This window comes from Erythranthe guttata, chromosome 4 (genome assembly GCF_056151865.1).
Source record: "Erythranthe guttata isolate IM_541 chromosome 4, IM_541, whole genome shotgun sequence".
NCBI lineage: Eukaryota > Viridiplantae > Streptophyta > Magnoliopsida > Lamiales > Phrymaceae > Erythranthe > Erythranthe guttata.
The window spans coordinates 3,654,094-3,669,230 of NC_142536.1; the positions used below are offsets into that span (position 1 = coordinate 3,654,094).

Sequence of the window (15,137 nt, forward strand, 5' to 3'; positions counted from 1 at the left end):
ATGGTTGTAATTTACCCTTTAAAATTTTGCCGCCTCTCGAATTATTAATTCTATTATATTACGAGGGTCCACATTGGAATATAATTTTCTAAACTTTTTCAGAACGAAATTGAAATGCATATTAATTTTCGGGTTTCAGTTCGATTTTAATTTTCGAAAATTCAGATATTTCCAGAAATTAAATTTATAACAGTAATATATATATATATATATTATATTATATTCACTAAAAAAATCAAAATCCGAAAATTTTCTATAGCATCTTGTACCAGTAGGGAAAGAAATACAAATAGCCCTGGATTTTGGTTTGTTTTTAAAGACTAGCTACCTACCTACCGGTTTGTGATTATGTGCTCATTTACGGTTTAAATCCACCCAATGTAAATAACCAGGTGTAACATCTAATTTCTTGTGTTTGCGACTCTGCATCGTCTAATTTATTTTAAACATGAATTTCTTAGAAAAATAATAAATAAATAAATTATTTGCAAAGAATTCTATAGAGTTCATAAGTCATCCCTACTTTAAGCATCCTCTTGGTAGGAATATGAAACACATTGTTGCTCTGCCTCAAATTCTTCTTCAAGAAATCATATGCATAATCAATCATCACCCTCTTCACAATACTTGCCCCCTTCGCCGCCACCACCTCTTGCTCCCCCACCATGTGCACCACCCCGCACCGCCACGCCTTCTCCAACTCCTCGATATAAACCTCATCAACTACTTCCTCATCCCTCTTAACAAACTCCTTCAAGCTCTCTACCAGCGTCCTCTCGAACAACGTCTCCTCCTCGTTTCTCACAACATCCTTGTACCCGTAACGTACGACGCAACGGAACACTTGTAGATCCTTCGGTCGCACCCTCCGGAAAAGGAATCTTTCTTCCGACAGCACTTTGCTTATCGGCAAAGACTTGAACGAAACAAAGACAAGAACCGAGTGGATCACGGGCACGTTTTCCGCGTAGTGCTTGAATATCGGCGGGATTCCATGCACGAGCTCCGAGTAGAAAAACGCTACCCCCGGCAATCTTCTAGAAGCTTCCACGATCTCCTTCACTTGTTCTGGAGAGATCTTGTTCTGGAGCTCGAAGTAGTACTTCTTCCTATGCACGTCGTTCCACACGTACATGATCGTCATCAGGAACGCGGCGAACGCGAGGGGCAAGTACCCTCCTTGATCGAACTTGTAGAGAACCGAGCTCAGGTAAACTAGCTCGAGCGCCAGAATCGTGAAGACGTACGCGGAGTACGAGGAGCGCGTTGGTTTTCCATATCAAGATCATGATTAGGACTAGGTACGCGGAAGTGAGCACCATGACCGAAACCACGGCTATTCCGTAGGCATTGCCTATGGTGATCGTGTTCCGAAACCCGAGCGTGACGAACACGCATGCAAGCATGAGGAGGTAGTTTATCTCCGGGATGTACACCTGTCCCGGGTACTTTGCTGACGTGTTCACCACCTTGACACGTGGGAAACAGCCGAGCGAGAGGGATTGTTGGATTATCGAAAATGTGGCCGAGATTAACGATTGGCTTGCGATTATCGATGCCAACACCGCTATCACAAACATTGGCCAGTACATTGGTCCTGAATATAGTACATTCATTTTTCATATGTTTAATTAATTTCCACTTAATTATAATCATATGTCATAATAGTTTAGAAGAAAAAAAGAAAAAGAAAAACCTGGGATAGAAGCATAGAATGCCATGTCAACATGGGACGTGTTCTTGCGAAGATAAGAAGCTTGTCCGATGTATGCTATAATGATTGACGGGTAAACGAGACCGAACGTGCTTATTTGTATTGCTTTCACGGAGAAGTGGCCGACGTCAGCAAATAATGCTTCAGTTCCTGCAAAATAATTAAGTTGCAAAAATATATAAACCTCAGAGCTCGTTTAATTACGAAACCCTAAAATAGACACGCGCATGCATGCATGCGATCACGCGATGAGTGTAAGTATTCACCTGTTATACAAAGAACAACACCACCAAGAGAAATCCACGCATCACTTTTGTTCCTCACGAAATATTCGACAATGTATTTCGGGTTTACGGCTTTGATGACAAGAGGGTCGTGATGCATTATATTGTAGATACCAATCGCGGAAATGAAAAAGAACCACACAGTTAGAACTGGCGCAAAAGTGTACCCGACTTTGTCGGTTCCAAATCTTTGAATCATGAACAGGAATATTAATATTCCAACCGACGTCCAAACGATTCTATCTGTGTTTGTTTTTTAACAACAAAAAAAAATATAAATTCAGAAAAGAAACAAGAAGTTTATAAATCAAAAATAAAAAATAAAAAATTCGAAGTAGGTTACTCATTCATACCTTATGTCATAAAATTTGTAGCTGATTTGAGTCCACCCACATAGACGATAATACTGTACTTCGAAGAACATACACGAAACAAATTAATTTAAATTTTATATTTCAGAATTTCAAATAATTAAGATTAATTAATATATAATAGAAGAAAAATGTATTAATGTACCTGATCAGATACATGGAGTAAGCACACCATCTCCAATCAACATGGAAGTTCCAAGCATGGTGGCGAATAACAAGTACTTGGTGAAAGCGCTTTTTTCGAGCTTCGATTTAAGTTTCGAAGCTCTTTGCGCGCTATTATCGAACGTAGAGATGTTTTGATCCTCCACCTCTTCACTCGGAAGCAATCCCACTTTCGCATGTCGGCATACCAGTGAATACAACGCAAACGTCCCTCCTAATGAATTATATTCATTTTTGTATATATAAATGAAAATCACTAAATCAATTATATATATATATATATATATATATATATATATATATATATATATATATATATATATAATGGCGTAGCCAGAACATTATAAAGTGTAATTTTCAAAAATAAATCAAAAAAATTCAAAAAATTTAAATCGGATCAGAAATCGGAATCTCATATATGTACTCCAGTTCCGATACAAAAGACTTCGAAAAAAAATGGAATTATATTATATATATATGACATTACCATTGCCATTGTCGTTTGCACGCAAGACGATGAACACGTACTTGACGACAGGCAATAACATAAGCGTGTACAGAATTAACTACAAAACTCCGAGAATATCGTCCTTGTGTTTGATCCCGTTACTGAAGATCCCCGGGAACATGTACAACGGCGACGTTCCGAGGTCTCCGTACACCACTCCGATGCTCTGAAACGCCAGCTGTGCCAGGACTCCCCACCCCCCTCCATCTGCCGCCGCGGCGCCGCCGTGGCTGTACCGCCGGCCGAATTCTATGTCCTCCGACGAGTCATACCGTCGTAAAGCCTTATTATTAGTACTCGAACTTACTTCTTGACCGCTGACTACTGCTTGTGTGTTGCTGTTATTACCGGATTGATCGTCACCAGACATGTTTTTTTTAAGGATTAATTAAGGGCTAAATACAAATACAGTTTGCACCCTTAAAGTATAGGGGTGGTAACACTTACCCCGTAAAGTTACAAATGTAACACTTATCCCCCTCATTAATGAATTTAAAGGTAAAACTTTGACTTTGAATATGTGCCATTTTTCCTTCCCAAATTATCCTTCTAGCAATTATATAAATAATGAATATGTAATAATAAAAAATTCGGTAACTTTGCAAAAACTTAATTTTATTATTTCAATATTGTAAATTTACGAATGAAAAAAATTGAATTTTAGTTTCATTTTTGTTTTACCTTGTGTTCATTTGTAGCTAATAAAAAGTTAAACAATTATTCGAATTTTAATAATAATTTTATAGTTTATATAGTTATATTAATGCGTATATGACTCTAATATAATCATCCGACTTTTTACTTTGAGAATCACAAAATGTATTCAAAAGTTAATAAGAAATCATAATTTAAACGTCTAAATATTTAAATATTTTTTTATTGAAATTTATATTTAAGTAACTGAAATAAATTTTCAAATCAATAATTATTATAAAAAAATTGGACGTTTAAGTCTTGAAATTATTTTTTTCTTGCAAATGTTTAACGTATTTTAAATATTTTTTAAAAAATATTGAGATTTTTATTTATATTAGGGTCTATAGTAATTAAAATGTGGGGTTAAACAAAAATCAAAATATTTTTTTAATAATTATTACATTTTATAAAATTTAGTTTTTGAAATATTATTGAAAATATATTATTATTTGCATTAATATAATGGCTAGAAGGATAATTTGGGAAGAAAAAATGCCACATCATTCAAAGTCAAAGTTTTATTATTAAATTCATTAATGAGGGGGGCAAGTGTTACATTTGTAACTTTAAGGGGTAAGTGTTACCAGCCCTATACTTTAAGGGTGCAAACTGTATTTAGCCCATTAATTAATGATTTTTTTTGTTTCGTACGAGGTAATTAGTTACTTAATTTAATTGCTTATATATTATGCATGGTGATCGATTATAGTGGAAGGTGAACGGGCGTAATTTATATGTATGTGTGTATATATAGGCATGCATGGTGTTGTGTAAATTTATGACAGTTGACTTCTATTACCACGCCTGACCCTCTACGTAGGCATTTTTTTGGTAAATTACATGCACACCCCTGAGGTATACTAAAATAACTTTAAGGTCCATGTAGTATAAGTAATTACAGCCACAACCATCGAACTAACAAATATTAAGATAACTTTAAGGTCCAATGTATGATTTTCGATCCCGTCCGTCCGATTCACAACCATCGAACTAACAAATACCTTGCGATGTTGGTTGTAACATAATTTCATATTTCTTGAATCAAATTTATATAAAGATCTCGATAACACCATAGTTAGTATTTTTAAATTCATGTCAACGAGTATCGATTTCCCGATTTATATCTAGTCAATTATTCAGATGATCACCGCAAATATAGTAGTAGCAATTATCAAGTTTCGACCGAAAACTGTTGTGCAGAAAAAAAATATATATAACGGTAACGATAAATAATAAACCATCGAAAAATGTACGACTAGAAGAACTAAAGTGAAGTTCAAACCAACCCTACCAAGCTATTTGTATGGACTTTAAAAGCAGGATTAAAAGAATCACAAGCCAACTCCAACGAGTTGATTTCATGCGTACGAACATTGTAAGCAATGTGAAACCGAGCCGAATGTAGAAAACGCAAGATCACCACCTCATGGTATTTCAACCAACCCATCGGTACGATAATACCGGAGCCCTTGTCCTTTTTACCGTACAATTCTTCCAATTTGCACTTGTGAGCTTCCAAGTCAATGCTGTACATCTCGGTCCACTCTCCGGTTTCCGATTTCATTTCCCAAACCTCCCAATAATTTTCCTCACCGCATTTACCTAACATAGATAAAGATTTTCCCGTCGACAAACAACATCTAAATTTATAATCGAGACCCTGAGGGATGGCATATTCCGTAATAGTTTCAGTCTCTACATTCAAAGTCAGGACACGATTGTCGTCGAAACTATTCATGTAATGGATAAAACCTTCGGTGGTAACCGAGTCTTTGCCGAGGAGAACCTTCGACTCGGGAGACAAGTGTTGCGTACAAACGCACCTCCAAGACTCGTCAACTCCAACCGTCACTATATCGACAACGTACTGCAAATCGTCGTCGTCGTCGTCCTCGTCGTCAACTTTATTTGCATAAGTGCGAGCCACTTTATACTCACCGGAAGCAGCCGAATACGCTATACCCCAGCGGTGGTCGATCGTCGTTCCTTGGGGAGAAAATCGAGGGATTTCAAATATTTTCCTTGTTGCGGGATTTATAATATGAAAACCAAGAGTCCCTTCGAATGAATAATACTCGAGGATCAAACCGTTACAGCTATCCCATCCTTCGTATGCTCTGATCGTGTAACTGCACTCGGATAACTCAATCCGGCCTCGTCTCATCGCCGCGAAGCTAGTAGTTTTATTACGAGAATTGTGTAGGAGGAGCCCCGGAGTCGAGTGCTGAAGGTGTTCGTGTACAAAGTAACGGGTACGGATCATACGGTACCACTTGCGGCAAACGAGCATGGCGTGATCGTAAATATCTTCGGCTGGGAGATGTACGAGAATGTTGAACAACAATTCGTCTGGCAGAGAATCTAGTAGATTCGTTGAACTCTCTTTGCATCTCCTGAAATCATAAGGGGGGCTAGGGCTAGGGCTTTTCACAGGTACGTAATTGCAATTCCCCTCGGCTATCTGCATTTGAAAAATTGAATCTTTGGCTAAATATTCAAGCTCAGAAATTCAAGCTTTAGCTAATTAACTGCATAAATAAAAATAAATAAAAATTACAAAAAAAAAAAAATTCTTTGAAGAGTCGGTAAAATTGGGAATCGAATCGAAATTGAAATCAGGGTTTACGAGTAATTATCGCCAGTGAATTTGAAAAGAAAATTACCCCGGAGTTCCTGTTTCCGTTGTCCATCGGTTCTATCATAGAGCCGTCGGCGGCGGCGGCGGTGGCGGCGGTGGCGGTGGCGGTGGCGGTGGCGGCGGAGGTAAATTAATTATTAATTAAAAAAAGAAAATCAGAATTCAGAAACTACTGTACCGCCATAGGTATAAAAAATAGGCTTTGAATTAGGCTTTGAATTAACAGTATAAATAGTTCTATTTTATTTTTAGGCCCATGTTGACTTAATCACACTTGTATTAGTCTTTTAACTAAAAAATCACAATATTCGTAAATTTAATTGGAAATATTTGGAATTTAATTGAACAATATTCGAAAATTTCTAACAAATCATAAATAAATTGTATTTGTTTAACGAGTTAAAACATACAAATGTAATATATAATATATAATATAAAATAATTTGGAAAATATTGGAATTATTTTCACATAATTAAAATTGGATTGAAAAATGGAATTTTCAAAAATAAATATATATAATTTCAATTCAAATTCACAAAAAAAAGAAACTCGAAAAAAATTGGAAATCGGAATATTGTATATCAGAATAAAGAAATTTGTTCTGAAATCGGAAAATTCCGTTCGAAACTAGCGATTTCGAAAAAATGCGGTTCCCACTTTCGACGGGCACCCCTATTTATTTTTGGTTGTTCATAATTTTTTTAAGTTTAAACTTAAAATCGCTCAAAAGTTAAATAAATAATTAAATCAAATTCAAATATTTTCATAAAATTCATGACCCACTATTTAGCGGGTAAACTACACTCACCACTCATTATTTCAAATTTCGCCGGCCGGCACCACCGCTCACCGCCGCCGCCGCCGCCGCCGACCGCCGCATCAACGATGAAGAGATGCCGGAAGGAGGAATCCACCAGAATCAAATCGACGGTGGAACCTGTCGACATAGAGGATATCAGTTTCAGAGGGAAGGAGATTCAAAAAATCAGGGAGTCTCTGCTGGAATGGTACGACGAGAATCGAAGGGATTTACCTTGGAGAAGAATCAGCAATGGCGGAAATGACGTCGGTGTCGAAGAGAGGGAGAAGAGAGCGTACGCGGTTTGGGTATCTGAGGTGATGCTTCAGCAAACTAGGGTTCAAACTGTGGTTGATTACTTCAATCGCTGGATGGGGAAATGGCCTACGATTCATCATCTTGCTCAGGCTTCTATTGAAGTATGAAATTTCCCTCCCCTTAACTATTAATTTGAAAGATTTGTATTCCTTTGTCTAACTGAAATGACTGATATTTCTGCTGTATTATGTGAGCAGGAGGTGAATGAGATGTGGGCGGGCTTGGGTTACTATCGACGGGCCCGATTTTTGCTTGAGGTCAGCTTTAATTTCTCTGGACTTGTAGCTAATGTTATATTAAGTTACAGTTTTGATTCTCTATAAAAGTTTGATTAGCAGTAATACCTCTATGGATTTAGTCTAGGATAACCGTTTTCACGAATCACGGGAATAGTTTAGTTTGGTAAATGTAGCTAGTTTCTTGTGGAGAAACTGTAAGTTTGATCGAAGCATCTTGACTTCTTTTACCTTATATTGTGGGCTGGGGAAACAAAAGGATTAACATTCAAATAGCAAACTTATTACGGATTTTTGCTAGTACGTCATGTTATTACCTATTATAACATTCTGTAGGGAGCTCAAATGGTTGTTGAAGGCGGCGGCGAGTTCCCAAAAACAGCAACAGATCTTGAAATGGTCAGAGGAATTGGTAAATACACTGCCGGAGCAATTGCATCGATTGCCTTTGACGAGGTTAGTGGTGGATATTCTTACCTTATTCTTGATACTAGCCTCTTTGGTGGTTAAGTAATAGAGGTGTATTATTCAGGCAGTGCCGGTGGTAGATGGAAACGTAATCAGAGTCATTACAAGGTTGAAGGCTATATCTGCCAATCCAAAAAATGCAGCAACAGTCAAGAATATATGGTTAGATTATTACTAGATTTGATTGCCTTATTAATGTTTATGATTGGATTTGCTGATTTCGGTTTTTAAATGATCTTAGTAGCATGTGGATGGATTTAGGTTTGTATTTTAGAATAGATGGATTTCAAATTAGATGGATCTTAGTAGCATGTGGATGGATGGATTCCAGTAGTAGCACATGTTTTCTGAACAACTATCAATCCCTATTGTTTACAGTATTTTGATTGTTTTATATTTTCATGCATAGGAAACTGGCGAGGCAGTTAGTTGATCCTCTGAGGCCCGGGGATTTCAACCAGGCTATCATGGAACTCGGTGCGACAGCATGCAGTGTTACATCTCCCAGCTGCTCCACGTGTCCTGTATCCCATCAGTGTCAAGCACTTTCTCTCTCTAGAAAACAAGAATCCGTTCAAGTCACAGACTATCCAATGAAGGTCGCGAAGGCCAAACCAAGGCACGATTTCTCTGCTGTGAGTGTTGTGGAGATAGTCGATGAGGGATCTCAATCTAAAAGCAGATACCTTCTTGTGAAGAGACCGGATGAAGGGTTGCTGGCTGGACTATGGGAATTTCCGTCTGTTTTATTGGTGGGAGAAGCTGACTTGGCCTCAAGGAGGAAGGCAATTGATAGTTTCTTGAAACAATCATTTGGTATAGACACGAAAAAGTCCTGTAAAGTAGTTTCGAGGGAAGAAGTGGGAGAATGTGTCCATGTATTTACTCACATTCGTCTCAAGATGTACATAGAGTTGTTGATTTTGCAATTGACAGGTCTATGCACTAGTCAACCCTTAACTGAAGTATCCGAAAAACTGAGTTAGAAATCGTTCAAAACATAGTTTCTCACAGATTAGTTTTTTTTTTCTTTCTTTTTCTACATTAACAGAAGGTGGAATGAATTGTCTACATAAGAAGCAAGAGAGCTCAACTATGAAGTGGAAGTTTGTTGACGATAAGGCCCTTTCAACTTTGGGGTTGACATCTGGAGTTAGGAAGGTAATGTTATTTTTAGCATTCTCGATTTGCCCATTCAAAGTTCGTTTTTACAACTTTTGCGCTTTCATTACTTTGCTACTGAAAATTGTAAAATGCAGGTTTGTACCATGGTTGAGAAATTCAAGCAGAGTGGGCCCAATTCAGTCCCTGTAAAAACAAGAAAGAAGAAAAAAGATCCAAATCGAGCAGTGAAATCTGAATTGCTGACGAAAGATTGATAACTCTTTTTGCTGAAATGGTTCGCTTAAAGAAAGGTGGCTTCATTTTGTGGGAAAACCTAAAACAAAAACGATTTGTTTTGTCGGCTCGATGCTACACTTTCACTACTTTCATTACATTTTTTGCTACTAAGGTAAACATTAGTACCACTGCATACAACTATTTCAGATTCTAAATGTTATTTCCAATTTTTTACCAACCGAGCCTTCTTTTTTCTTTTCTAAGGAACTTCTCCATTACGTGCCTCACAGTCCCGGAAAGCCTTCACTAGTTCGAATCATGGGTTATTTATCAACGTCGGTCGAGAAACGTTAGACTTCACATATAGTTTACTGACTGGAAGATGTGTTATGTGATGATTATTCCTCGTTGTCATCCATTCGTAATGTATTTGATATCTAATTCGGTATGTAAAACTATGGAGCGTTACTTATTTAGTATATAAACTGGAAATTTTGAAGTTTTGATTTATTAATTCTGGGAGCAGACAATCTTTTCCCTAGTTTGTCTATATGTAACAATCCAAAAGGGTGCCACGTGGCCAATTTTGGGCCCCTGATTCACTCATCAGTTATCACTCTTGTACTGCCCCAGTAAGTGGTCCTTCACATAAAAACTGAAAATAGGAAAAAAAAAATAAAAATTATTCAATCTTTTGAGCTTGAAAAATCAGTGGCAAGCATGCAATGAACCAAGGTGTGGATAATAGAAGCTTCTTCCATGTTGCAGCTTAGCAGTTTGTAACTAGCTCAAACTGAAAAAGAAAAAACAAAAATTTGGAAAATTAATTAAAATGAATGCTTAATTGATTGAAGAAAAGATAGTTATTATAGATAGTCGATACAAAGTGTAAGTCGAGAAAATGGCAACCGGAGGATCCGTAGCCGTTTTCAGCTGCCCTTCTTCGTATTTCTGCCAGAAAGCCAGACCTTCAACACCATCATCGTTATCACTGGTATTTCTTCGATTGCTTTTTTTTTTTTCTTTTCAAGAATTATCATTGGAATTAACCAGGTTTATTCTTTCAGGTTTTTAATGTAGCGAACAAACGGCACAAAACCTGTTGCTTAGCAGTTCAAGAATCATCTACATCCACAGGTGTGATCTCCACAGATGTATCATGTTCTTTTTTTCTCCATATGATGTGAAATCTATATATTCTTGAATTATACATATATATTATATTATATATGTATAATGATTGTTAAAATCAGTTGCTGATGAAACGAAGGAGAAAAAAGAAGTGAAAAAGGCAGACGAAGAAACTGCTGCTGCTAAGCCAAAGGCTGCAGCAAAAGCTCCTATGAAGCCTCTGCCTGAGTTGATGGCAGACGAAATCATCCCTCCACTCAAATCAATTTTAGAAGCTCAACAAGATTTATCATGCCTCGAACTTTCGTTCAACGAGAATCAGGTTCGATACGCTTTCGACTTACAAATTATTTCACAGACAGAATCACTGCATTAGATTTATTAAAAAAAAAAAAAATCATTTTGCAGTTGGAAGGATCATTTATGAAGAAGGGAATTCCATATTCATTTTGGGCATTCTTTCCCGATGGAACCATCACCGGTACGTTTATGTACTCTTAAAAATCTTTTTCAGCTACCCTTTTGATTCGTTTTTCGAGTAAAAAAAAGGGGGAATAACGTTGGTATAATCGACAGGGGCAAAGAGTTTCTCTATATCTTCATATGGTACAGGAGTGAGCACAGTGGAGCCATTTCTGGTTGATGAGAAGAAACCTACTGCTAAATTTGTTGTTTTCTGGATTGAGAAGCGTTTGGCTGCTCAAGGAATTATTCCTGTCTGGACAGACTAATGTGTTTTTTTTCACCTCCTGCTGTGTGTTGTTTCACCTTCCTGTAAATCATATATTCATAATTAAGAAATATTATTATTTACCTGCAATTGTTTTCTTCACACCTATATTTCGATTGTTAATATCTCAATAGAGTATACGAATTTAAATCTTGCACGTTTAATGAAAACAAAAAACTATGCTGTCAGAAAATAAATATTCCTCGACTACCGAATTTTGGACCAGGCCAAGAACACACAAGTTAAAAACGTAGCCTAGGACAAGTACCTCACTAATAATCACATACAGAAGCACACAATATCGACACTAAAAGATTCTTGCGTCTGGCGAATAAATTATACTGGAACAAACTGTACGGCATATCGTGTAACGAGCACATACAACAAATCATAAACTGTAATCATACAGCCCAAAAGATCTCTAATCCATCAAAACTCAGGTTTATTGTGTTTTAAGTTAAGAGCACCGTTTTACACATTGGGACCAGAATTAGCATTGTGCATCGCCTTTCGGAGTTCGCCCAGAAAATCTCTCGCCCCACCACTAGGCTGAATCATCTGTAGGAAAGAAATGAAAAATTCAATATCAAAGAGAGAATATGAGAAACAATTCTGTTTTTTCTTTGTTTGTTTTATTCTTTATTAGTTTGGTTTTTTGATACATTATTTTATTTTTTCATTTTATGGTGGTAGGATCGTGAATTGCAAGAAAACATCTGTCATACCAGATGCGGAAGAATTGCTTGACCCCAGGACGACGTACTCTTCTTTGTATACACAACTGGCTTTTCTGGTAAACATAACAAGAAAGTACATAAATTCCACTGAAATAGACCAACTCGTACAATTCCACACAAAGATAAATTGCCTTATTATTATAACTAGAAGATCTAAATTGTCAAAACAGGTGTTCACGATATTTAACAAGTATATACACAACGAGACTTGACGGAACTTATAGAGAGAGTATATGTTAAAGTTCTCTAAAAAGTTGGCACTAACGGAGACTTCAAATAATGGTACCATAAGAAGACTAATTAACTAAATGCATGAATAACAGACAGTTGAGTTCAAATAATTCACATTGCTACTGGAAGTTGCCCGACTCAGCTTCCCTCGTGACATATAAAAGGTCAGAGAGGACCCGAAAATATTGAAGTAACCTAATGATATGAAATACTCAACGGTTCTTATACTTACCGGACGAATCTTCTGGCAAACTGTTGTGTGCATTCATGACAACAGCCCAACCTGCACAAAAAGAAACCCAGGTAAAGCTTGTTTATTATTAGTGCAAATATAAAAAAATCATAAATGGAACAAAATTCAGTTTCAACTTTTACATTCCAAGTAAAAAGAATTGTTGAAGCAACTTTGGTATGCAATGAAACTGAAACATTCTATTTACTAGTGTCAACAATTGTACACCTTTGAGCCCCTCTTCCACTAGAGGTGGGCAACTGAATTTGGGTAATTAGGTCCAGACCCAATGCCAGGTAACCCATACTCAACTAGTAAAAATCGGGCCAGTTTTTGGGCAATAAATGTCTAAACAATTAGAAGTTAAAAACAAATTTAAAAATAAAATACAAAAAGTAAACAAAAGGAATACATGAATAGTGCTTCTAGGTAAGAGTGGTAATGCTGGAGATTTCCTTACGATTCAGCAAACACTAGACTTATTTACAGGACCTGGAGGTTGCCAGTGTTGGTTTTTTTCATTTAATTTGTCCTAGAAAACTTCATCTAATATCCATAGCATCAATCTTAATTCCAACCTTAAAAGGGTCGGAACAAGGAGAGAGATGTTTGGTATATCAATGAGCTCATTTAATAGATCTCAATAGGTCCTTGGAATAAAATATAGAGCAGAGATATAACTTAAAGAAAAAATGCAAAGTATATGAAACATACGGTTAACCAGAAGCTGAGAAGCTTCACTGTTGCAACACCCGTGTAAAGGTATTAACTTAACACGAAGACTTTCATGGGCACGACTGTTGTAACCAGAATCCCCATGATCTGCTATAGGACCACTTTTGGTGGCAGCAACAGGAATCCTCTCCCCATCATTCACATAGCTGTTTGCCCGTTCTAGTCGATCTGCACAATTAAGTTATTAAAATGAAAAAGAAGAACACGAATGACGACAAAACCAGTATACGAGTTGACCTATGGATCCAAGAAGCATCTTAAACATATGATTTTTTCCAAACATGAGCAAATGTACATAATATCAAATTGATATTTTAAATTCTGCAGCTTCCTTCGTCATGCATGAAATACATTGAACAGTTCTATACACTTAGTTATTAAGAAATCCCCACCTATTCCATTATCGAAGAAGAAAATAGATTTCACAGAAAGCGCTTAAATTGAATCACTCTTTTCGAATCAACTGTCTCTTTTATATGACAATAGAATGAGGTAAGAAGAAGTTGTTGGGATATACTTGGGGGGATAGTACATGCTTCCCCTGCTTCTGTGAACAAGAAAAGAATACCAAAATATAGTACATCCCGGCATGCTCCTTTATCATGTGCAGCCAACAAATTAGTACACTCTAGTCTCTACCATCATCTCCCTGTTGGATTTCTCTCTTCTCTAACCCCAGTTCATGCAGGTAACAAACCATCCTTTTCGGATACAGTCCTTTACTTGCTATCAATGAGATAAAGAAAGAATAATATTCTAATTGATTTTCTGACTTCTGGGAAATAATAAATGTCGGATTGTTATCTGTTTAGCCCCTCTGGTCAAGTTTAGTTCAAGGCAAGTGATAATTTGATTTGAATTTCATATTTTATATGTCAATTAAATGTTATCCTAACAAAAAATAACAACAACATTGAAATGTTTAATGTGACACAAGTTCAACTCAAAAATATTGAAGCTGTCAAAGAGCAAAGCTAAAGCTGTGATACTTTCGGGTCTTAAGAACACAAGTAAAGCAAAATTTGATCAAGAAGCAACCAAACTATCTGATGTCAGCATTTCTAGTAATTGACAGCCAATAATCAAGAAAATGAAGATCAAGAACTTAAATGACCAAATGAGGAAACTTTGCAATTAAGTTAATTCAGCTATTAGCAGTACACGACTCACGCGGAATTAACTACAAATTTTTAGATACCAAACAATTCTAATAACTGCAATAAAACCATAAAACTAAAAGAATTTTAACCAAAAACTTAATTAAAAGAAAGTGCGCCTAGATTAAGCAACCCTTTTGTATACATAAACTTACCTCCTCCAGATTTACGCCTACCAAGTGAACGATTCCTGCACGAAAATCAACCAATCCCCCAAATTATCTCAATATTTCTCAAAAAAAAAAACCCAAAAAAAAAAATTAAAAAATGCACGAACATAGAGAGAAAATGAGAAACCGATGTCAGTACCGTTGATTGGGAGGAGCGTATCGCTTGACGGTGGCGATGCTGGCGGCAGCGGCTGCTGAATCCGAGCTAGGGTTTTCCAGCATTATGAATTGAGTTCTTCTACTTCACCGCCACCACCACCACCTCCACCAACAAAACCACCACGACGGTGGCTGTACTCTGAATTACAAAAAAAGTACTTTTTTTCCCTCAATTTTTTTTTACCGGGATTCAATTGCTCGGTTCCGGGAATTTAACTCCAAATGAAGGCTGAACGAGAGCGATCGGCTAACTCCTATTACTGCTATTCCCTGGCCGAGCTAATGAGAGAGAAAGTTAGAGAGAGAAACGACGAGG

At 36.8% G+C, this 15,137-nt stretch overlaps 4 protein-coding genes and 1 pseudogene across 5 annotated transcripts; 2 read left to right on the forward strand and 3 right to left on the reverse strand.

Annotated features, from left to right (window-relative positions):
* Positions 1-481: 481 nt before the first annotated feature.
* LOC105957307 (potassium transporter 5-like) lies at positions 482-3,412 on the reverse strand (annotated as a pseudogene).
* Positions 3,413-4,964: 1,552 nt separating this feature from the next.
* LOC105956105 (F-box protein At2g34280) lies at positions 4,965-6,560 on the reverse strand. Its single transcript, XM_012979937.2, has 2 exons — positions 6,402-6,560; positions 4,965-6,199 (listed from the first exon to the last, which is right to left on the reverse strand). The coding sequence occupies exons 1-2, from the start codon at positions 6,438-6,440 to the stop codon at positions 5,015-5,017; spliced, it is 1,224 nt and encodes a 407-aa protein (XP_012835391.2). The 5' UTR covers positions 6,441-6,560; the 3' UTR covers positions 4,965-5,014.
* Positions 6,561-7,156: 596 nt separating this feature from the next.
* On the forward strand, positions 7,157-10,053 carry LOC105967703 (HhH-GPD base excision DNA repair family protein). Its single transcript, XM_088816497.1, has 8 exons — positions 7,157-7,595; positions 7,692-7,751; positions 8,067-8,186; positions 8,263-8,360; positions 8,608-9,134; positions 9,250-9,359; positions 9,458-9,711; positions 9,804-10,053. The coding sequence occupies exons 1-7, from the start codon at positions 7,263-7,265 to the stop codon at positions 9,575-9,577; spliced, it is 1,368 nt and encodes a 455-aa protein (XP_088672623.1). The 5' UTR covers positions 7,157-7,262; the 3' UTR covers positions 9,578-9,711; positions 9,804-10,053.
* Positions 10,054-10,181: 128 nt separating this feature from the next.
* On the forward strand, positions 10,182-11,490 carry LOC105967847 (DUF2996 family protein). Of its 2 annotated transcripts, none has more exons than XM_012992475.2 (5): positions 10,182-10,533; positions 10,607-10,676; positions 10,793-10,992; positions 11,079-11,151; positions 11,247-11,490. In XM_012992475.2, the coding sequence occupies exons 1-5, from the start codon at positions 10,441-10,443 to the stop codon at positions 11,399-11,401; spliced, it is 591 nt and encodes a 196-aa protein (XP_012847929.2). In that variant the 5' UTR covers positions 10,182-10,440; the 3' UTR covers positions 11,402-11,490. The 2 variants fall into 2 exon arrangements, with proteins under 2 accessions (XP_012847929.2, XP_012847986.2); XM_012992532.2 differs by having other exon boundaries at positions 10,228-10,533; positions 10,820-10,992.
* A 211-nt stretch (positions 11,491-11,701) lies between these two features.
* LOC105968009 (uncharacterized) lies at positions 11,702-14,943 on the reverse strand. The gene is made up of 6 exons (XM_012992634.2): positions 14,802-14,943; positions 14,648-14,682; positions 13,315-13,503; positions 12,601-12,651; positions 12,126-12,190; positions 11,702-11,958 (listed from the first exon to the last, which is right to left on the reverse strand). Exons 1-6 carry the CDS (start codon positions 14,882-14,884, stop codon positions 11,872-11,874), a joined length of 510 nt encoding a protein of 169 aa, XP_012848088.1. The 5' UTR covers positions 14,885-14,943; the 3' UTR covers positions 11,702-11,871.
* Positions 14,944-15,137: the final 194 nt, after the last annotated feature.